The sequence below is a fragment of the Ananas comosus genome, linkage group 1, assembly GCF_001540865.1.
Source record: "Ananas comosus cultivar F153 linkage group 1, ASM154086v1, whole genome shotgun sequence".
NCBI classification, from domain to species: domain Eukaryota; kingdom Viridiplantae; phylum Streptophyta; class Magnoliopsida; order Poales; family Bromeliaceae; genus Ananas; species Ananas comosus.
Window position 1 is genome coordinate 5,540,422 of NC_033621.1, and position 24,140 is coordinate 5,564,561.

The following is a 24,140-nucleotide window of genomic DNA, read 5'->3' on the forward strand; positions in this document are numbered from 1 at the left end:
TCTCTCTCTCTCTCTCTCTTTACTTCTTCCCCTCCCACATTTGTCTTATTAATATAGTGGGTGGGGTATTTGTGCCATCCGCAAAAGATCCTGCAATGGTTTATTGTTCGCTCGCATTCAAACGTTACTTACTCTTTATAGATACTATCTGTCACTGCTGGATCTTTTTCTCTCTCGTCGTCCCCATCATCTCTCTACCACACTCCATCCAATCTCTTTAACCTCCTTTACCTTCCCTTCTCTTCGTCCTATCTCTTCACCTTTTCTCTCACTCAAAAAGTTAATAATTAATTAACTAATTTAAATATTCAAGTAATGATATACATATTATATTGTTCTAAAATGCTGATAAATATGCACTAGATGTGTCTATATAATGGCATAAATGAATTCAAATCATGATATGCGATTGAGCGTATTGAGAAATCTATATGCATCTTTGATACCGACATCAACTATAAATATGACTCCACTTCAGAATACTGCAATATAGATAAACAATTATAAACATCTCAAAAATCATATTTTTCACTTTTATACGTGGTATATCACTCCACTTCAGAATAGTTGATCATAACGTATCTTGCTGTCCTAATATATGTTAGAAATACGAAAGTCTTCACACTCGGCAGAATAGTTCTAATTTTAAATATTATTATTATAAAAATTATTTTCTAATTTAGATGGTAGTCCTGGGTAGGGGTGTCAAACGGGCCGGGCGGCCCGCGGCCTGCCTGGCCCGGCACGAGAGTGGGCCGGGCCAGGCACGGCACGAGTACTGTAGCGTGCCGTGCCGGCCCGGCCTGGCCAGTTAAATCGGGCCGTGCTGGGCCTTGCTCCCACGGCCCAATGGCCCGGCACGGCCCGGCACGACATAGGCCTGGGCCGTGCCGGGCCTAGAGGATATCCAAGCCCGGCCCGGCACGGCACGGCCCGGCCCGCGTGGCTTGGCCCTCCCGAGCCTGGCCCGACTTGGGACTAAACCCAACTCCCAAAGCCTGCACCACCTTGGGAGTTGGTACAACCCAACTCCCAAGGCCTGCACCACCCAACTCCCAATGGGCATTGGGCTGTGGCCTGTGGCTTTGGGACTCCCAAAAAAGAGTGTTGCTTGGACCAAAATACCCCCCCAACAGTAAAAAATTTGACTGTTGGGAGGGTATTTTGGTCTCAAAAATTTAAAATTTTAATATTTTTGTAAATATATTTAAAATTTTAATTTTTTTTACTGATATATATTTTTTAAAAAATTAAAATTTTTATTTTTATTTTTTAAAAATTTTAAATATTTTTAAATAAAATTAATTTAAAATAAAAAAAGGGCTGGCCGCAACCCGGCCCGCCCGGCCCGGCCCGGCACGGCAAGTGCAGTCCGGGCGGGGGGCCGTGCTGGGCCGGGTTCGCAAGAACTTTGGCCCGGCACGGCACGGCCCGATTTTGGGGCGGGCCGTGCCGGTGGCCCCGACCCGTTTCGGCCCGAAAAAATGTGGGCCGTGCCGGCCGGCACGGCCCACATTACATCCCTACTCCTGGGCAGCCATGTGATAAGACAATTCTTAAGCCCCCGTTTGGTTCGGGTTAAGAAACAGTAGCTATTCCAGGAATAGGGTTAAGTTCAGGGTTAAAATGGTGTTAAAATTTTTTTGTGTTTGGTTGGAGGTTGGAGTTAGTCTAGGATAGTGAAAAAAAGTGTTTGGTTGGAGTAGGTGGGATAAGAAGATAATGATTGATAAAGAAGAAAAAGGTTAGAGCTCGGGATGCATGCGGGGTTAAAGTTGGGAGGGGGAGTGGGGTTAATGATTGATAAAGAAGAAAAATGTGAGGGCTCGGGATGCGTGCGGGGTTAAAGTTGGGAGGGGGAGTGGGGTTAGTAAACCCCACTAACCCGGTTTGTACTAACCCCACTAACCCGGTTTGGGGTGGGGTTTACTAACCCCACCCCAAAAGAGTGGTGTTTGGGTATAAATTGGGGGTTAAGGGGTTATTCCACCCCTTAACCCCCAACCAAACGGTGGCTAAATGAAATAATAATACTTTTACGAAAATCCTAAAACCCTAGATAAAAAACCGCTAGAACCCTTATCACCTCCGCCCGTCGCAGCTCCTTCCTTCGCATGGCTATTTGTTAGATTTCCTCTTGCTCCTCCTCCTCCTCCTCCTCCTCCTCCATGGCTTCCTCCAAGCTTCTACACCTCAGTGTTGCATTTTTCCGCTCCTCCTCTCGCCTCCTCCCTCTCTCCACCCTCCGACCCCTCTCTAAAACCCTAACTCCCGCCCTCCGATTCTCCACCACCACCGCCGCCGCCACCGGCAGCGCCACCGATGCCTCGCCGGCCGCGGTGGCGGTGGCGGCACACCCGTGGCCGGAGTGGGAAGGCTTCCTCGAGAAGCTGAGTAGCAAGGGCTACTTCGAGCGCTCTGCGGCCGACGGCGACGGCGACCGCGACGGCGCCGCCGCCGCCGCCACCGCTACGGACGCTTCGGCCGCAGCGGCCTTGGACGTGAATCGGGTGAAGCACGCTTGCCTCAAGTTCGGCCGCGAGCGCTTCGATATTCTCGGGTTCGTACCTTCCCCTCTTCTTCTTCTTCTTCTTCTTCTTCTTCTTCTCTTCTAGGTTCAAGTCTATGGAGAACTATCGACCATGTGCCATCCTAATAGACCCTTCAACTTTTAATTGGTTTGATTTCAATTACGTTTTGAAGCTGAATCGCAATTAGAATTAATGGCTCTGTTAGTTGCAAGGCATTATTAGTCAACGAAATTTGGAGGCCCATCTGCTGAAAAAGTGTTAGAACAGTGAAATTTATAGAATAACTGTTAGGTTTAACAAAATCTTTAATATAGTTGGATAGTGCAACTTAAATTGAAAGATCAAAACTTGAGGGCGTATAATGGAAAGAAAAATAGCTTAGGGTCGATTGTGATATGGATTAGTTGAGGGGGTTCCTGTACGCATGTACCTCTCTTTTATCAGTATCTTTGGGTTTCTTTTTGCATTTGGTTACTTCAACTATGATCCATTTTAATTAACTTTTAAAAATTTTGATATTGTGACGTAACCTTTTAATTTATTTGATTGAATTATGTAAGGGCATTTTAACTTTAAAATTGAATGTATTGTTTATTTTTACAGGCTTAATTAGCATTTTTTTATGCAATTCGTACAATTATAAATTTATTGAAGTCGGCAGTAAGCTTAAATTTTGTATTGGAAGAGCTTTCAAATGACTTAAACAAATTGAAATGATGGGTATTAAAATCAAAATTTTAAAAGGTTGGGTAATCGAGTCAAAATGGTCTATAGTTTGGGTACGTTCTATACATTTTTACTAATATTTATTGAAGATCATGATTGACTTGCATTCTCCAAATTACTGATAGGGATGGTATTGCAAATAAGAATTCATTGGTTGTGGTTGAATTGATTTTTTATGATTTAGAGTTATTTTGATTTAAAAAAAGAAGTTTTCTGAGTTGCATGCATCCAGAGGTGCATGTTTGGTTCCGGAAAGCGAGAGTTATCACAGAAGTGAAGATATTAGTCAATTCCTATCCATATGTATGAAAGACCCATCAAATTAAAGACCACTATCACCAAGGTAATAGACATAATAGGAATATTGAGAAGGTATACTACAGTCATCTTTTTAATCAGTAGTAAAATAAAATCTTCAAGAAATCTTGAAATCTTGTTTTTTTTGATATAGTTATAAGTAGATGGAGGAGAGGAGAGGAGTATTTCTTTTCTTTTTTTTTCCCCTCACAATGAGGAAAAGGGTAGAATGGCAAAAGGATAACTTTTTTACTTCATTACAATTTTCTTCTCAACCCTCTCGACTCAAAATGGTTCAAGAAACTCTCTTATGTATATGTTTTTACAACCCATCATCTTTCCTATATGCATTGTACTAGCCATTTTTCTTGTTTATGTGCATATTCACTCCTGTTACATGCATGTATAAAATTCTATGTGACAATTACATGGAAAAAAACCAAAACCATCTGTCACGCCCCGGGACCTAGCGGAAGCCCGCTTGGTGCGCGTCCAAACCCGCCATATGCCTACAACATATAAGGCGTCTACAACAAAACGAGAAATAAAACAATAATAAATAGGCATCTAGGAGTATTAGAGCATACAACAACTAGATTCTAGAATAATACGGTAAATAAAGGGACTAATCCACTAACATAAATATAAAGTAGTACAACAACAAAACCCCAAATACAAGTGCTATAATATCCAAAAATGGTGGTCTCTATACATGGATACAAAAACTCTCCTCTCCAAATAAAAACAAAAAGAGGTGAACCACCTATCGTAAAATCCCTCGCTAACTAGCTCGAGGCGATTCTTTTTCCGCGATCCCGAGCCTCTCCCGGAGTGGAAGGCTCTGTAAGAAAAACAACAAAACAGGGGGCGTGAGAACTATTAAACAATAGTTCCCAGTGGGCAATTGCTGACCTCAGCGAAAATGCACCACTAGGCTAAAAGGTAAAAGTAGTAAGTTCAACTTTTAACTAGAATGTATAACATGTATGATAAACATGATTAAACTTGCTATACTACTATACCTCTACTTAGCATGAAGTTACGTAAGTATAAATGCTATTCTAACATGAATACGCATAAGTATAAGCATCATGATGTCCACAATGTAACTAGTGAAATGTCATTGTTTACTAATTTGTCTAATGTCTACTTTGCATTTTAGTTCAATAATATTCCAGTCATGTAGGATTTACCCGTGGGTAGTCCGGCTTGCGTCGTGCCTAATGGCCTCGTGATAGTTAACATCTCCACCTTAGGAATGAGCCTCCTCCACGACATTCTATTTCGGCGCTCAATCCTGCACGGCCGAGCTTATGTCGCAATGGCTATCTCGGGAGTGCCGGCTTGTGGGGAGCGACCCTCACAAGCATGTGCGAATGAGCACAATGGCAAGCAAGCGTAAATTTCTGTCTCAAGTCCAATGTCATCATGTCTAAAATATGGTACAAAAACTAGTGACCCAATGGCCTATCACTATGTCATCAAATAAAGGTTTCACATTTACTATGTTCCATGCCACTTTATGACATTCTTATCCACTATGCCAAATATGAGTTCTAAGTCCAAGAGCATATCATATAAGTCATTTTCTTTACAAGAAACAGGATTCCCAAACCATATAATAGAATGCTATTCTCATGCATGCTAACAATGCATATATCTCTCTCTACTATATAGAGGTAGTTTTCATAAAATATAACACATGTATATTAAGCATTTTAAAATTCTCGTAGGCTCTATCTAGCATGAATATGCATGCATTTCTATTTTACGACAATTAAAAATTGACATAGGTGGAGTTTTTCTCATTTTGATGAGGTCAAACCCACCAAGACTCCTCGTAACCCTTCGCTTGCGCCGACGAAGGTGTCCACTACTCTCCTAGCTCCTTAAAGGTAATATTAAGAGAGTTAAACGCAACAAACGAACAACCCTAAGATTAAACATTAATCAACCCAAGAAAATGGCAAAAACTCACCTTGTATGGTGAAAATCTCTCTCAATCTCCAAATGAGAGTAAAATTCCTTCAAATCCAACCTAAACAAAGGTTCTAAATCAATCAATTAGGTTCTAGAAGCTACAAATCAAAAATTTCCAAAATAAACCCTAAATTTTACATTCTAGGGTTTCAACCTCAAAAATCCACCAAAACATGAATCAAAGGGTAGATTTAAGGTACTAACCTGTCCAAAGCTTCAAACCAAGCAAGAAAGTGGGCTAGGGTTGAAGATCCTCCCTCCAACAAGTCCCAAACCTTGCTCCAATGCTTTTCTCTTGGTGGAAATAGCTCCAAGAAGCAAAAAGGGGCAAAAAGAGAGGATTAAACCTCAAAATTCCAACAAAAATGAAAGAAAATGAAAAAGGGGAAGGGGAGAGCTCCCTTACCTGCTTCTCCACTGGTTCCAAGCTCAGGGAACACCGGAGGGGTGTGGGGGGTCTTATAAGGTTGCTACAATATCAAAAACACCCCTAAAAACCAAGCAGTATGCAGTCTGCACTGCGTACCGGTATACGGGAAAGAGTACTGGTACCAAATAGCAGTCTGCGCAAACCCGAGCCTTGGGTTCGCAGAAAAACACACTGGGTACCGGTACAAGTCCGATGTTGTACCGGTACCAGGTCTGGTTCCGGTACAGGCCCGATGCTGTATCGGTACTCTGCTCTGCAGAGTCCAATCTGAGAGCAGCCAACAATCTTCACTTTAGAGACTTTGGTGTTAAATTTTAAACCTCGATTCTCGGAATGCGAGCTATAGGTCGGAACACTGTCAATGACCCTCCAGAATACCTGGAAAAACTTGGAACACAGATCAAACACTCGAACCTCGCAATTTGCAAAGGTCTAGTGTGTTACACCATCACTAATAACAAGGTAAGCTTAATTTGGTTCATAGTTAGTAAATTCGCGTATAATACGCGAATTATTCGCGAATTTTTGATTAGCCGAATTAAACGGCATGAAACGTATTTTTCCCAAAAGTGCGAAAAAAAACGCATTTTTTTCTCCAAAAAAAATTATCCGCGAATTATTCGCTATTCGCAAATAATTCGCCCAAAAAATCGGCTCGCGAGTCGGCGACGACGAGCATCGTCGTCGTCCTCCTCCGCCGCCGCCCTGGCCGGCGTCGGGAGCAGGAGGGCGCGGCTACGGTTTCCACCTCCCCCGACGCCGTCCGTTTTCGCCCAAAAAAAAGGCCCGCGAGTCGGCGACGCTCGTCGTCCTCCTCCTCCGCCGCTGCCCTGGCCGGCGCCGGGAGAAAGAGGGCCGCGGCTACAGTTCCCATAGTTCCATCTTGCCCGACGCCGTCTGCTACGCCGCGTGCTGTCCGCGGAAAAAAAAAATGTCAACAGTGAATAAATCGCGGCGTTGCGCGCAGCTTTGCAGGGAAAAGGATTTCGTGGTCCACGAGGCTGTGACAGCCTTGTGGACCGGATGAGAGGGAGGTCCACCATGGACCTCCCTCTCATGCGGTCCACGAGGCCACAAAGTNAGTATATTAATTATTATATATTTATTATATAGCCGAATTTTTGATTCCGAATTTTTAATTGATAAACGTATAATACCCGTATAAATCACGTATCCGAATAATAACCGAATCCGTTTTTTAGCCGTATTTTTCAACGAATTTAATAATTAGAAGACGAATTTTATCCGAATTATACCCGTACCGAATTTTTGCCGAATCCGAATTAACTAACTATGATTTGGTTTACTAATTCCGACAATCCCCCTTAGACGAAATTTCGTGCCATTAACCATTCCAAATAAGGTCTTTAGTCTGTGAAATAACTTTGAATCGGGGGTCGTTGTGAAAATGTCAGCGACTTGGTCCATGATCTGATGTGTACCGATTGAATTTCCTTTCCTTTTGCTTGATGTGCTTGCTTCATTCCGAATGAACTTAGTTATTCCTTATTGCTGGCTTGTCCTCCATAGAATCTTTCTAACTTTTGTCTTGTATGGAATCTTTACAACCCATACGAAGGCAACCAAGATGTTGTTCGCTGGTCTACGAGTTCTCTTTGTATCTTGTCTTTTGGGCTAGACTACCTTCTGAAGATGATGAGAAAGTAGGTGTTGGTGAAGATGGTTGACATGACCTGCAGATTATTATAGAATTTAATAAAAATTAGGCCGGTTAGTTAATTGAAACAAATTAAAGGCTTATATAGTATTTTCAACTTTCTGAAGTTCGAGTGGCTAAGTACAATAGGGCAAAACCGCAAAAGTTCAGGTGTATTTAGCATTATTTTCTTTAAGCACTTAGCAACAATAATTTGTAAAACTCAAATCAATTTGCAACAAAACTATGCAAAGAAAATAATAAAATCTCAAATTTTGCATCCTCAGACATTTAACAAAAAGAAAAAAAGAACAAATCCAACTCAAATCAATTCCTTGTAATATCTAGTGAAGTAATAGGATTTCCATCATACTTTCACTTTTTCACAGACCAAAGAAAGAATAGAAGACTTTGAGAAAAAACTAAAAGGTAAAAAAGTGTGGAGACCCGTCAACTATACCCACGTTGAAATGGACCTCTTAACTATTTTCTTTCGACTGGGACCCCTCAACTTTTAATTATTTTAATTTGAGTTATTGTACTAAATTAAATTAAAAATTTTAGTTAATTTAATCTTTATCACTAACCATTAATTGATCCAACTTTATTTGTTAAACAGTGATTAAATTTATTAAATGTGATAAAATCACTAATGAATTTGATAAAAAAATGCACATTATTTGACTAAAATTACTCAATTCTCAAAATAAATAAATTAAAGGGATCTTAATCAAAAAAATTTGAGGGGACCATGTTAAATAGCCTATAGTTGAGGGGGTTTTCATGGATTTTTAAACCCCCCCCCCAAAAAAAAAAATGTACTTCTTCACAAGATATGAACGAGGATAAAACCTAAATAGTGCAAACTCACAAACAATATCATTTATCTATAGAACATGAAAAAAAGCAAAAACATTACTCCAAAGTACAAACCCTAGATATTATGTATAATTTTGCGTTTGAAGTGGATGAACAATTAGCGAAATCTTAAACCCTCATTAACTAATGCACTTAGTTTTGCACTTTTGCTTTATGTTACCCATGAATGAGAGAGAGAGAGAGAGAGAGAGGTGCGGCTGGTAGTAGGCCATGGTGGTCAAATTACCTACCATGGTGACAACAAGCCATGGGGGTCAGGGGTGTGAGCAAACATACACGTGATTGAGCGTGAGATCAAGCTAGAGAGAGAGAGAGAGAGAGCATGCACCACAAGGGAATGATCGTAGGGAGTCTAAGAGGATGCTTAGCCTGGAGGGGGAGAGAGAGAGAGAGAGAGCACCACAAGGGGATGATTGTAGGGAGTCTAAGAGGATGCCCTAGCATATTTGCGATTTTGGATGAGAATGAGGAATGAAAGAGGGTTATTAGAATTCAAAAGGGTCATTTGTTTTTTTTATCAACAAAAATAATCCAAATAACCAAACAGGGTAATTTTAGAAAAATAAGAATGCTAGGACCCTGGAGTTGATGAGACTACTACCTTTTTCTAGGGAATCCTATTATTATGATAATGTCATATTTCCAGGTGGATTCCGATTCAGATTAAGCAAAGTGTAGTAATTCGTGCATTACCCCGTCACATTCCTAGCAAAATAGAGTTAACTAAATGACACCCAATTATAAGCAAATCTAATGACTTAAAATCAGATTTATCTCAATTTGTGTTTCCCAGGCATAAGACAAACCTTTACGAGCCGTGTGACTAAAGGTAAAAGGGAGAAGTGAACAATGAAATTCAATCCAATCTCATTAATTCTGTCATCCGAACAAAATGCTTAAATCCAATTCATTTGAGTTTGGTGAATTGCAAATCATTTGAACTCTTATCTTGATTTGGTATCAAACAATGTATTATGGAGTGTGGGTAGTTTCGCTCCAAAAGGACCAATTCTTTCTCATGGTCTATGTAGCCTTGTTGGCTTTTCCTTTTGTTATTTCTATACATCAAGTTTTGTGACATTTTAGTGGTCATCAGTTTCCTTGCCCCTTGGCTGTTTCCGTTTAGACCATTTGATTGTTTACGTTAGACCGTTTGATTCTCTGGACAAAGTCTGTTGCTTTTACTCAAACTTTGTTCTCCTTTTCTTGGATAGCATATGTAGTTTAACTTTTTATAGGATTTGTTACAGAGCCTTTCGGTTGCAAATATCTGAATCATCTATAGGAGTAGAGTGAACAAAAGTTTCCTCTTTGATTTACACCAGAAAATCAGGGTTGCTTTTTATCCTTACCACTCATTTTTGTCGAGTCATCAATAGGTAAATGATACGGAGGACAGAGAATTATGAGCTACTGACTTTAAAGGTTTTTCGTAAAAGAGTCGGATAAAAATATACTAATCTGAGTTCCACCTATTGTCTTATATTGGAGGCTGTTTGGGTGGGCTCGTGTGCTTGCTTCTTTTATTTGAATCCTTTTAGTTTGATATGAATATTCAATAGGCTTTATTATGTTTTAAACTAGTTTTATCGTCAAATCATGTTGATTACTTTAGAAATCTGCTCTTATCCAGTAGACCTGTTGTTTTACTTGGATCTAACCATGTAGGTGTGGGCTCGATAGCTTTGGACCATAGCTATACCTAATCCCTTATTATACATAGATTGGTATGGTTTGTTTCTATGCTCTGTAGAATTACCGGTTTCTCAGATTTAGTAGTATCTGGACCCTACTCGGCCTGATAGACTCACTAGGTAGGAAAGGTTATTAATGATGTAAAGCATCATAGAGGTCGAATCATGCAGTTGATAATTCGTGGCAATTTTGTAATTGGACTATTTAAAGTCATTAATGCATAGTAGGGAGTACATATTGTTTGTTTTGATAGTTTAGATGTAAAGGAGGACTATCGGAGTTTCAAAAGGAGTAGGAAGAAGAAGACTAGATCGCTGGTTCTGTTTGCAAAAACAGCTGACTGCACTTGCCCTATGTTTGATTGATCTTTTAGGTTCCAAGCTGAAAGTTTAAGAAGGAACAGTCCAGTTGATTGACGATTGGCTAATCTACCACTAAGCATGGCCATTGATTGTTCCACTTATTGTACTGAAAGCACCCATTGACTATTGTATTGAAAGCACCCATTGACTGCTCCAATAGGGATCAGCTACAAGATTTAGTTTCCTATCTAGTTTTTAGCATATCGAGGATTGATCTAGAAGATATTAAGTTGCCTACGAGATAGCGCTAAGATATGTAAAATATTGGTCTCTTCTAATTTGGATTCCATTTTTGGCTAAAGGGCCCTGGTCCTCATGTTCTGTAAATCAATTGGATATAGATAAAATTATTTTAGTGCTTTGCTTCTTGTTCCATTATCTCCCTCTGCTCATTACTTCTATTTTTCTCTTGTATTGAGATCTCATAAAGCCTCTAAACCCTGCTTTTCCGACCTCCATCATCTTGTTCCAACTCTTCCACTACATTGAAGGTCCTGGTTCTCTCTCAAAAGGCTCTGAAACTATGTCTTAGCTTCTGCAGTGCGAAGATCAACATTCCCATAGTTGGATTTTGAGGGTGGCATATGCTAGATACTGAAGAATACTTTCTATCCATGTTCATGTATCTTTCTTTGCACCAGCTGAAGCTCTACTAGCGGCTGCTTTTGTTGCTGTTGCCAAGTCAATGCTAGATTGAGTTATTGATTTTTTGTTCCTTTTTATACCCAATTTTCTTGTATTTGAAATGGCTGCAGAAATTTATATTTTACTCTGGCAAAACACACAACTTGCTTATTCTCTCCGTCTTTAGCTTTCTGGACCTTTTAGGCCTTATTTTGTTACAATCCCAGTGCCGTCTTTTTTGACTTCTTGTTGTCTTTCCTAAAGTTGTGTGTGACGAATTTGCTGGTGGATGGACTTCTCTACTCTAGTTATTGTTATATATATATATATATATATATATATATATATATATATATATATATATATATATATATATATATATATATATATATATAGTAGAGTTACTATANGGAAATCTAATGTAGAAAGAGCTAAATTTAAAAGATGATATAATAAAGAAAGTAAAACTAGATATGGAGTTTATACAAAAATAGATATGGAGTTTATACAAAAGTAAGAAAGGATAAATGTAAGAGAAAAGGATATTAAAATAAAAAAGATCCACTTTTTCTTTTTAGAAATTAAAAAGAGAAGAGAATTTAAGGGTAATATAAGTAAAAGGAAAAGGAAAGGAGATAATAAAAAAAATATTTAAGGGTTGAAAAAAACACAATTTTAGAACTATCCCTACTTGGTACTCCTTTATATTAGACTATAATCTTAAGTCTGTTCATAAGTTTAAATATTTCTTAAAATTTTTTATCTCATTATATTTTCCTTGATGCAGGTGCCCTAAACCTTGGACCTAGGGTTAGCTATACTAGGGACTAGAGGGATGAATACTACTTAAGACAGATTGTTGGTGCATATGACCTTTTTGGCATACAATTTTCAGAGTTTGGCTCATTAGCCTAGCGCCATTTTTGTGGCATAACGGCTTATCAGAGCACACACTTATGAAATCTGCTAAGCGTATATGCTTTACAAATGCTTAAGATGTAATATTCATCATGACGAGGTTTCTAGCATAACCTAAATGGGTTCAAGATATTGGTTGACATGTAGCAAAGAAAATATAATGGATACAAGAACAATAAGAGATATATTAAACAAAGAAAAGGACTTACATTATAGACAATATAAGATTTCCCTTTCGGGAATGCCCGAAGGGAGGAGGAAGAACTTGTTTACAAGACTCAAATTTTGTACACAATTAAGAAATGAAGAAATTTACAGGAAAAGGGGAGAGACAAAGAAGGCCATAAACTTTTGCTCTTAAGAATTCTTTTGCTTTTGAGGAATGCTCTCCGAGGTTCTCTACCTTGTTATTTATAGTGGATAGTCAGGTGAGGAAGGGTGTTGAAAGAAGGTTGTAGAAGATGCCATCGTGGTTGTCCTTGAAGATGCACTGAAGAATGTAGAAGTCTTCTGAGTAGATGTATGAGCTGGAAAGAATTTTGTAGTTTTGTAATAAAGCAGATTCTTTTTAATAGTAGATGCTCTCTTTGAAAAGAAGTTCTATACAATGATTCTATCTTGATTGTGGTGTAGATGCCTCTTGTAGCTAATTCTGAAGTAGATGCTTTGTTAGTGGATGTTTGTCTGAGATTTCTTTGTTAGTGGATGTTGAGCTGTCTTTGTCATTTGTCATGAAGAGATGCTTCTTCTAGAAAAGTGTTCATAGAAATGCTTTTTTTTTTTTACCAAAGTGTTCGCAGTCAAAAAGTAATATTCTCCTAATTTTTGCCTAAGTCACAAGGATTCACAGCGGGGGTTGACCCTACTTTTGCCTGTGAATTTTTTCACAGCGGGATTTTTTTTTTATTTTTTTTATTTTTTTATTTTTTTGTTTTAGTCTATGGTGTCTAAATTGTGCTAGAAAAAATGGACGATGTTACATGCGAGGGAACTGTTGATTTACTAAAACTAGCTTGAGGGTCTTCTGTTATAATTCTAGGAGCTTCTAATGTTTGCAATAGCTGTGTTAGTAATTTTTCAATATTGTCTTCTTTTCTCCTTTTCTTTAGTTTTATTTTACTTTTTCCTTTATTGTCCTTTGTGGTGGATGCCTTGTTAAGCAGTAGTGATGTAGACTTCCGCTGGTCTTGTAATGTTGCTATGATGTTTGTTGAAAATATAGCGTCCACATATTCTTGCAGTGTCTGATCTTCCTTGATAATGGGTAGTGATTGTGATTGTTGATTTATTGATGATTGTCCTTGCAGTAATTGTTTTGCTGATATGGCTCTTGGATAGGCTGTTTTTGTTTTTGTCTGTACTAAGTATTTTGAGATGGTAATAATGGCGGATAAGCAGAAGGGATGATTGGTGTTGTGGAAGATTGTTTTTGTGGTGGTGGTAAACAGGTAATTGTTGTAGAGGTAATTGTTGTGGTGTTATTGGAGTAGGGAATAACGATTTATTGTGTATTGTAAGATTGGCTAATTGGGTTTCCAAAACTTTAATTTGATTAAGAAGTTTTTGTTTTTCTGTCAAAAGAGCTTGACTGCTGTAATTTAACTTTTATAATGTTCTTTGCATAGTCTCGCAATGATCACAGAAAATAACTTTATTGGTGTCATGAGCAATTGTATAGGCTGGAGTTTCTTGAGAACTTCCAATAGAAGGAGAAACAAAAAAGTTTGGACTAAAGAAATGATGAGCAATGTCTAGGGCTCCTGAAAGAGTGGTAAAGCTCTTATATTGAGGAGCTGGATAGTTTCTAGTTTGTTATACTATTTCTAACCATGTATGAAAAACTCTTGTTTTATGACCTCTAAAAACAACATAAAAAGAAAATTTATTATTTATTTTAACTGTTTGAAAATATTCTATTAAAAAATTTATACAAGTTATAAAATAATTTTTATCAGATTATTTATGTCCTGGTGTTTTATGGTAACTAATCCAAAAATTATCTATTAAGCATTTTTGTTTTTTTGTAAGCTGTTTAGAATTATCTCAAAGGTGAAAAACTAAATTATTGTCTTGGGAAAAAGAAATTGTTTTCTTTACCAGACAACATAGCAGCATTACAAGACCAGCGAAAGTCTACATCACCACTGCTTAGCAAGTTATCCACTACAAAGGACAATAAAGGAAAAAGTAAAATAAAACTAAAGAAAAGGAGAAAAGAAGACAATATTGAAAAATTACTAGCACAGCTATTGCAAAAGTAGAAGCTCCTAGAATTATAACAGAAGACTCTCAAGCTAGTTCTAGTAAATCAACAGTTTCCTTGCATGTATCAAAGTCCATTTTTTCCAGTCAAGACACTGGATCAACAACCAACAATGGATCCGGAGTAGGTATCTCAGACGACAGTATTATGATGCACAATTTAGACACCATAGACACAAAAAAAAAAATCCCGATGTGAAAAAATTCGCAGGCGAAAGTTAAGGTCAACCCCCGCTGTGAATCCTTGTGACTCACCAGCAAAAATTAGGGGAATATTGCTTTTTGACTATGAACACTTTGGTAAAGAAAGGTATTTTTATGGACACTTTTCTAGAAAAAGCATTGACAAATGACAAGACAACTAAATATCCACAAACAACGAAATCTTAGACAAACATCCACTAACAAGGCATCTACTTCAGAATTTGTTATATGAGACATCTACATCACAATCAAGACAGAATCATCGTACATAATTTCTTTTTAAAGAGAGCATCTACTATTAAAAAGAATCTGCTTTATTACAAAACTACAAAATTCTTCCAGCTCATACATCCACTCAGAAGGCTTCTATACTCTTCAGAGCATCTTTAAGGACAACCACGATGGCATCTCCTATAATATGTCCTTTTCTTTGTTTAATTTATTTCTTATTTTTCTTGTATCCATTATATTTTTTTTGCTATATATCAACCTATATCTTGAACCCATTTAGGTTATGCTAGAAATCCTGTCATGATGAATATTCATCTTAAGCATTTGTAAAGTAAATATGCTTGGCAGATTTCATAAGAATATGCTCTAATAAGCCGTTATGCCACAGAAATGGCATTAGACTAATGAGCCAAACTCTGAAAATTGTATACCAGGAGGGTCTTGTACACCAACAATCTGTCTTAAGTGGTATTCACCCCTCCGGTCTCTAGTATAGCTAACCGTAGCCAAGATTTAGGGCACCTGCATCAAGGAAAATATAATGAGATAAAGAATTATAAGAAATATTTAAATTTATGAACATACTTGAGATTATAGTCTAATATAAAGGAGTACCAAGTAGGGATAGTTCTAAAATTGTGTTTTTCTCAACCCTTATATATTTTTCTTATTATCTTTTTTTTTTTTTCTTTTTACTTATATTATCTTTACATTCTCTTCTCTTTTTAATTTCTAAAAAAAAGTGGATCTTTTTTATTTTAATATTCTTTTCTCTTACATTTATCTTTTGTTTCTTTTGTATAAACTCCATATCTATTTTTGTATAAAACTTAGATCTTTTAGTTTTACTTTCTTTATTATATCATCATTAAAATTTAGCTCTTTCTACATTATATTTCCTTTCTTTTTAGGATTTAATCTTAGGATTTTTCGCCTCCACTTTCCTTTTACTCTTCGAAAATATAAAAAAAATCTGAGCCCTCAAATTCTGCTCAGGGTATAAATAAGAATTGCTTATTCCAGGAATAGGTACAAGTTCAGGTATAAGCGAGAATTACACCAATTTTACGTTTGGATGAAAATTGGGTTGTTCCTGGGATTAAAAAAAATAATATTTGGATGAAAATTGGGTTGTTTTTTGTAATAAGAAAAATAACGTTTGGATAGATAAGATGTGGGTAGGTATAAATAAAAAATGATGATATTACTTTTCTCATTAAATTTGAATTTGAAAAATTAAATTTCATATTTGAATTTTTAAATTTTAAATTTTAATTTTTAAATTTCAAAATNTCTTAGGATTTTTCGCCTCCACTTTCCTTTTACTCTTCAAATATTAAAAAAAAAAAATCTGAGCCCTCAAAATCTGGTATAAAATGAAGCCTATGTATATATATATATATATATATATAACGTTTGGATAGATAAGATGTGGGTAGGTATAAATAAATAAATTTGATATTACTTTTCTCATTAAATTTGAATTTGAAAAATTAAATTTCATATTTGAATTTTTAAATTTTAAATTTTAATTTTTAAATTTCAAAATTCAAATTTAAAATATAAAATTCAAAATGTTAATTTTAAATTTAAGATCAAATTTAAATTTGAAAAATATAAAATATCAAATTTAAATTTAAAAATTATAAAATATCAAATTTTAAATTTGAAAAATTTAGAATCTAAAAATTGAGAATGGGAATTTAAAAATCATAAATTTTAATTTTGAAATAAAAATTATAAATTTTGTAATAAATTTAAAATTTAAACTTATTTCTCTCTCTCTCTCCCTCTCTCTCCCCCCAAGCTTGTTTCGGGAACAAGCTTGTTCCACCAAGGGGTGGGAACTATTAGGATAACCCATTAAGGTAGGAACTAATAGTTCCTACCATTTTTTTTTTTTGTTTAGGTATAGGAGGGGAATAAGGGTTTATTCCCCTTCTTATACCCCAACCAAACACTACCATAGATTTCGGTTATTATACTCTTATGAGTACGAGCGCCGTAGCACACTGAACTTTGGCAAATTGCAAGATTCTAGTGTAAGGATAGTATTTTAAACTATTCTGGATGTTTTGAGGGTTGTCTGTGTTGTATCTGCCTGTTTCTGGAGCTTATTAGGCGCGAGAACGGGCTTTTGACATCAAAATCTGCAAAGTGCAGGTTTTAGTGTTGAGTACCGGTGCTGGATGTTGGTACCGGTACCCTATAGAGTGCTGAAATGCGTTCTTGGGTTTTGAGGTACTAGACAGTGAGTACCGGTACTGCATTGGGCTGGTACCGGTACGCAGTGTTAAACCATAACTTCCAACGTTCTGGTTTTGTGAGGTTGAGTGCTGGGTACCGGTACCCCAACCCGCGTATCGGTACTCAATACTGCATAATCTGTTTTTTAAGCTAGATGTAATTGCTAGGTTTTGAGGGGCCTAAGTGGATATTGTACATTGTGTTTAAATAACCCTTCACCTCTCATTGTCCTCGGTTGGTTGAGGATGGAGTGAGAGAAGAGGTGAGTTTCTTTCCCTTTCTCTCTTGATTTTCTTCTCCAAATCCTTGGATTTTTGGGTGTTGATCTCTTTTCCTCTTTCTCCTCCTCCATGGATGCTTGCTTTGGGGCCTTGGATAGGAGCTTGGAGATGTATGAAAGAGCTTGTTTATGGATTGAACTTCAACCCTAGCACTTCATGGCTTGGTTTGGAGCTTAATTTGAGGTGTGTATCACTCTTGCTTTCTCTATTCATGAATCTTGCAAGAAATTTGGTAGAAAACCTAATTTTGTAGAAACTAGGGTTTGTTTTGGGGCTTTTCTTTTGAAAGCTTTTTGGTTGGAATTGATGAGTGTAGAACACTCTTATAGGTTGGATTTGAAGCTTCTTAGCTTCGATTTGGACTTTGGACAAGTTCTACTTGATCTAAGGTAATTTTCACCTATTTTATGCTTGATTTTTGGTTAATTTCGTGGTTAGCTTTTTAGAAGCTTGTAACTCTTTGAGAATTTTTCTTAGGGTGCTAGAAGACTTGTGGACAACTTCGTTTGGAGAAACGAACAAGTTTGATGGGTATCCAGTAGGTTTGACCTCACCGAAATGGGTGAACTCTCCTATGTCTCCTATCTTGTTATAGGACTTAAATGGATGCATTCTCATGTTAGATATGCCATGATAGAATTTTTGAATACATGATTCATACATGTTATGTGGTGAAAAGGTTATACTCTATTTAGTAGAGGTGAAATGGTTATACTCTATTTAGTAGAGGTGAAATAGTTATACTCTATTTAGTAGAGGTGAAATGGTTATACTCTGTTTAGTAGAGGACATTTTGCATACTCCATGTAGTAGAGAACATTTGATGTAATCGTAGTATGATGACTAGTTCCTCTTATGCAAATATAGGAATGCATGTTAGAGATGAATAATAGTATCCTATGAGAAACTATATAGTTAGTATAAGTATTGGATTCACACTCGTAAGGCAATTAATATACTTGCTTTAGATGAAGGTGATCATGACATATTGCATGTTAATGACAAGATATGGACCTGAGCATGTTGCATTCAATCTAGTTGAACAACTAAAGTTGATCTTATGAGGTGGCACCCGACCCCTAGGTCGATAGATGAAAATTCTATGTTATAGACATGATGAAAGAGTTTCCCTACACTTACGATTATATAAACGACATATGCATATGATTGCTTAACTTATTGGAAAGTAGTTGCTTGCATGATTACTTTTATACTCCATGTAGTGGAGGTTATGTAGCAGCCGTATGCAAGATTTGAACCATGAGTTCGTCGATATCCTTATAGTTCATTGAACACGACAATTGTGAATTGCTCTTTTAATGCTAGTGGAAATGGTGCATGTTAGTAAACCCCTTTAGGGTCTTGAATGATATATGATATATTGGTAGAGGCATACCACTAAGTTCATTGGCAATGAAATATGACATTTATGCATAGTATTCGACCTTGAGTCGAGGTTTGGAATTTCATGTTTTAGACATGATGATTGACGTCGATTGTCTTGGACATGACGTGTATGATCACGATTGCTTGCCATTGTGCTCATTCACATAAGCTTTTGAGGGTCGCTCCCTACAAGCCGGCACTCCGGAGTTAGCCTTTGCGACAACATGCTCGCCTGTGCGGGATTAGGCGACGAAGTGGATTGTCGTGGGTGAGGCTCATTCCTAGTAGGGGAATGTTGACTACCACGGGGTCATTAGGCATGGCACAAGCCGGGACATTGCCTCGCGTAAGTCCCTCGTTAATTGGGTAAAAGTTACTTTAACTTGACATTAGGATGGACATACTAGCGAGTTGATAGCTTGTGACACTAGTCGATGTATACTTAGTAGATGGACATACTAGTGAGTTGTTAGCTTGTGACACTACTTGATGCATTTGTAGTGGTTGGTCATTGTTTGCATGACAACTTTGGTGATAGCAAACCTATTACTCATGATGATCAGTATAGAAATGTAGCTCCATGATGACAATAGCTATTTGATGGCAATGACAGTATAAGACTTTCATTTTTAATTAACTATCGCATATAGTTTAAAGATGGACAAGCATGTAAATTGCATATACATTACTTGCGCATGTAACTATAGAGATTTGTATACATGTTAGTTTAAAGATGGACAAGCATGTCTAAAACTTGAATGTTCAATTTATTGTTAACTGTATGCTCAATATTTATTGTATATTAGCATGTCTCGGTTGACCTAGTGGTGTATTTCGCCACTCTCGGCGGCTTACCCACTGGGAACTATTATTTAATAGTTCTCACCCTTATTGGTTGATTGTTTTTGTTTCAGAACCTTCCGCGGCGGGAGAGGCTAGGGTTCGTGGCAAGAGGTTAGCGACTAGCTAGAGCCTCCTCGATTGTTGCTATAAATGGACCCGTAGAATTCTTTTTTTGATTTAGTTCAAGGATGTATAATTGTACATTATTTGAGATTCCTAGTATTTATGTTGTACCTATTGATTAGATTATTGTAATCTTGATATGTATAAGTAGTGAAATTTTGTATCTCGTAGGTTTATGATCTTGCTCTGATTACCATGTTTAGGAACGATTCATACTTCTTTCTCTATGATTGTTGTAGACGTCTTGTGTGCATCGGGGGTGTTTGATGTACACGGCGGGTCTGTGCACGCGCCCGGTGGGTTTCTGCTGTGGCCCGGGGCATGACAAGCGCTTTCGTACTTATGAGTCGTTTTTGATGATAGAGCTTTCAAATCGACGATCCATACCGTTAAACATGATTTAGAGCATTTAAAATTTCTAGAAATCAAATTTTATAATTTTTAACATCATTTACCTTACGATCGAAGGATCTTAAAATTGACAATTTTTAACGGCCGGTATTGGATACTTGTTAATTTAGTGATGTAAAACAATCGGAATTGGTTGAATTTTTGATAAAAAATTCTATTCACTATCTAAATAAAGATCAATAACTCTGATCTTAAATTGAAAAATTCGATCATTTTTTTTAAGAGGTCATTCAATTTTGACCATTCATTTATGCATGCTTGATGGACTTTAATATAATTTTGAAAAATTACAAAATTTATTTTTTTAAAGTTTCAAATACTCTTGATCATATTTAACAGTATGGATCATCAATTTGGAAGCTCCATCATTAAAGTCAATTTATGAGTCTGAAGAGGTTTATACTCATAAGAGTATGGTAGCCCTACTCTCTCTCTCTCTCTCTCTCTCTCTCTGAGAGAGTTGAGCTGGAATGCTATTAGTAGCAAACAAGCTTCGTTGCCACCTATTTGTTTTCGATGATGGAGCCTCCAAATCGACGATTGGCACCGTTAAACATGATCTATATCACTTGAAGCATCTAGAGACCAAATTTTATGCATTTTGCCAAACAAGATCCACAGATGTTGACTCTGCAACGAATTTTTGATCCACCTTGTTTTGTTATGCTGACCGTGAAGTATGGTAATAGCAGTATCTAGCAGCATCCTAGTATTTGGCATGACAGTCGAACTTATCCAGCCATAGTACCTGTTTGATATCCATGTATAATCAACCATCCAAAGTACAGCAAGCTTTTCAAAATTCGGCTGTAAAGTATGCTTAGATAACTGTTATATCATCCTTGTTTTGCTTGTGTTATTTTATTTGAATTTCCATTAATTGGTAATCTGGCTATTGTTTTCATTTCCTTTTTACTATTGACTCACTATTCAGATCCCTCCCTACACAAGACATTCAAGCTGTTGTTGAGTGCGGATGTCCTAATCTCTTCCGTAAAGTGGTGAATTCAGCAAAAAGGTTGCGAGCATTTCTGCAACTTGATGAAGCTGATGTAAGTTTAACTTTACTCTTAAAATCTAATATTTATATCTATTTAAATTCTAAGAAAGATGGTCCCAAATCAGTTTGAGGGATTTATTTTTTCCTTATTATCAAAATTTTTCTAGAAGTATTGAAGTTACGACTAGTAAAATTGAAGTTGGAAGTACTAGCCTTCATTACTTGAAGAATGCGTAATTGTTCTTACTAATATAATTGCAGGTATGTAGTGCTTGCAATCTACGAGGGTCTTGTGACAAAGCATACGTTATAGCAAAGGATAATGAAGGAGCTCGAACTGTTGATGTTGTGCGTATATTGTTAAGCTATGCGGTAGACCCTGTTAGCCTCTCTGGAGAATATTCTGTCAAAGCGAATGTTCAGGAATCTGCACGCAAGCTACTGACGGAGCTTATTAAACTTAGTGACACTGCGATTGATCCGTCCCTTCCAAAACCTGCAGTGGTATCTCCCAGTCAGAAAGAACCATTCCAGAAGGTCGTAGCAAAGGAGAAGCAATCAGTTGGAAAGGGTAAGCAATCACCTGCTGTTGAAATGAAGAGGGGGGACTGGCTATGTCCTAAGTAAGTTTTCCCTTTCTTTATTTCCTATTTTTTGAACTGCATTGACTCTTTTTCTGATTTCTTATTGCTGATTATATTTGCTGAATTAATAGTAATGCTGTATCGAATATTTATTTTGGTTGTCTCCTGATGCCCCTCGTGATCGGAGCACTGGCATTTTAAGGTACTAAATTCATAAGAAGTCATAAGAAGTCATAAGAAGATGCTTTATGTCTGCCTTTGAAACCTAATGGTAACAAGAATGCGGGATTCCTGTAGTTTCTGAAAGTAACGAGGGTGAAGGTATTTAGTCACAGACGAGTGAATTTTTGGTAACAAAAGAATTAGACTGAGTTTTAGCAAGGCCTTTGTTTGCATTGGCTTTAAATAAATCTACTTAAAGTAAGCCAGATGAGGTCCCTGTGGGGCATCTTATTTGGGGTGATATTGCTTTTATTGATCAGTTTGATGGATGATTTGATTCTTAGGATTGTGTGGACATGATTTAGTCTTTTGCCTTCACCACCATGTAAGTAGACTTTCTGGACATTGATTTTCTTTTGTGTGCATTCATTTGATGAAGTTTTGGCTTTGTATGAGTTACAACTACCACTGTTAGAACAGTATGTCGATAGGCTAAGATTAGCCTACTGCGCTTGTACTTGAGTTTTGCTAGGAATTTGCAGTTGTGGTTGTAATCTCAAAAATCTAATAATTTCTTTTATTTTTCTTTTTTCTAAGCTGCAACTTCCTAAATTTTGCTCGAAATCTCCGTTGCCTAGAATGCAAAGAGAATGGCCCAAAGAGAGTAGACTTTGGAAATGCTGAAATGAAGTTGGGGGATTGGACTTGTCCTGAGTAATACTTTCTTTTCTTTCTCCCTTTTTTTTTCAACCTTTACTCCATCAGTAAGTGCTCTTAAGTTGAATTAAGCTCATTCATATGTTTGTCTGTGCAGATGTCAGTTCATGAATTTTGCTCGCAATAAGAAGTGTTTCCGTTGCCTTGAACCTCGACCTAAAAGGCCACTTAACCCTGGGGAGTGGGAATGCCCCTCGTACGTCTTGTGCCTTCTTACTATTTTAGTTGGCGTTTGGCATTGTTAACATAATATGTTTTTCTTTTCTGTTAAGCTAAGGTTAACAACATTGTTTGATGGACTTTGTGTATCCGTCTTTGCCGGTTTATCTGCAAGCTGTTTATTCATGCTTTTTTGCTTTCCATTAATTATTCATTTAGAAAAAAGAAGGTAAAAATGAATGGAGACCCCTCAACTATAGGTTGAAATGGCCCTTCATCTCTTTTATTTTATTTTTAGATTGAGATACCTTCACCTTTCGAATTCTTTGATTTAAATTATTTTCGATAATTAAATTGGGTGTTCTATCATTTCAGTAGTGATTCCATTAAATCTAATGGCTTTAACGACTTTTTAGTAAATGAAACTGGAAGCATTATGGGTTAATAGCTAACAGACAAGTTTTCAATTATAATTAAATGTAAGAATTTTTTTTTTTAAAAAATAGAAGCTAAGGGGCGTCCATCAAAAATATGAAGTTGAGGACTTGGGGGCCCTATATCAAAATGACCTGTAGTTGAGGCGGTTTGTATACATTTTTACCAAAAAAGAATGTATGAAAGAATAAAAAATAACTGGTAAGTACTTTTTAGTGCAAAAAACTTCTGGGACAAAGCAACAACAGAAAACGTAAAGCAATGCCAAACAATGCCTACTCATCTTCTCATTCTTTTCCAAACTTTTGAGAATGAACCAACTAATTATGGAGCTCTTTTTGTGGCTTGCTTGTGCAGATGTGATTATTTGAACTTCAGGAGAAACAAGGTTTGCCTGAAGTGCAACTGCAACCGCCCTGAAGAGGAGGGAAGTCAAGATCAGACTGAAGACCATGTATGGAGAAGGCCCAAAGAGTCCAAAAATAACACCACTTTCAAGTTTGGAGACGACGAGGATGAAGAGGAGGAAGATGATTTGGATGATATCTTGCCTCTCGAAGGAGAGCGCAAGTTTGTGGTGAGCAAAAGAGCTACTCCGGCGGAGAGGAGATCGACTTCTGCTAGAAGGCAGAATTATTCATCATGAGCAATGCCCTATCAATCACTCATGCCGCCGAAGGTGCTGTATTTGTGACAATTTTAATTTTAACAAATTCAGTAAGTTGTCCGTCTATTGTTTGTTTGTTTACGTATTTCTAGTAACAGCGAGACTCACATATTCCTTATGCAATGGTAGTAAAAAGAGCTTTGGCATATTTCTACTAGTGAGGTGATACACAGCTCGGACAGCTTCTGAGTAGATTATCATGCGTCCTTTGTTCTATGCTATTTACGAACTTGGTGTAAAAAATGTACAGATTGAGAGTTAAACTGGGGCGGTTTGTGGAATAGTAGTCAATTTGAACTGAACTGAAACTAAAAGTGTTTAGTTTGATA

The 24,140-nt window shown here is 37.1% G+C and overlaps 1 protein-coding gene and 1 long non-coding RNA gene across 6 annotated transcripts; one reads left to right on the plus strand and one right to left on the minus strand.

The window, feature by feature from the left end:
- On the plus strand, positions 2,074-24,140 carry LOC109710605 (zinc finger protein VAR3, chloroplastic-like). Of its 4 annotated transcripts, none has more exons than XM_020233340.1 (10): positions 2,448-2,560; positions 17,423-17,507; positions 17,654-17,713; positions 17,802-17,866; positions 19,625-19,664; positions 21,022-21,139; positions 21,349-21,710; positions 22,431-22,547; positions 22,648-22,746; positions 23,502-24,140. In XM_020233340.1, exons 2-10 carry the CDS (start codon positions 17,437-17,439, stop codon positions 23,788-23,790), a joined length of 1,221 nt encoding a protein of 406 aa, XP_020088929.1. In that variant the 5' UTR covers positions 2,448-2,560; positions 17,423-17,436; the 3' UTR covers positions 23,791-24,140. The 4 variants fall into 4 exon arrangements, with proteins under 4 accessions (XP_020088916.1, XP_020088910.1, XP_020088929.1 ...); XM_020233335.1 differs by lacking the exon at positions 2,448-2,560 and adding an exon at positions 16,539-17,305; XM_020233327.1 differs by lacking the exons at positions 17,423-17,507; positions 17,654-17,713; positions 17,802-17,866; positions 19,625-19,664 and having other exon boundaries at positions 2,074-2,560; positions 21,349-21,658; positions 22,472-22,547.
- LOC109710630 lies at positions 4,260-12,442 on the minus strand. Of its 2 annotated transcripts, XR_002216413.1 has the most exons (6): positions 12,309-12,442; positions 7,227-7,658; positions 5,941-6,876; positions 5,739-5,842; positions 5,533-5,592; positions 4,260-4,395 (listed from the first exon to the last, which is right to left on the minus strand). It is a non-coding gene; the product is annotated as an uncharacterized LOC109710630 (long non-coding RNA). The 2 variants fall into 2 exon arrangements; XR_002216412.1 differs by having other exon boundaries at positions 5,739-6,876.

Bases quoted from the DNA above. Each gene is read 5' to 3' on its own strand.
- LOC109710605 (XM_020233321.1), top strand. From the start codon at position 2,169: ATGGCTTCCTCCAAGCTTCTACACCTCAGTGTTGCATTTTTCCGCTCC. The intron at 2,561-21,021 runs GTTCGTACCTTC...CTCACTATTCAG, and splicing joins GAGCGCTTCGATATTCTCGG to ATCCCTCCCTACACAAGACA. The intron at 22,548-22,647 runs GTAATACTTTCT...TTGTCTGTGCAG, and splicing joins GGGGATTGGACTTGTCCTGA to ATGTCAGTTCATGAATTTTG.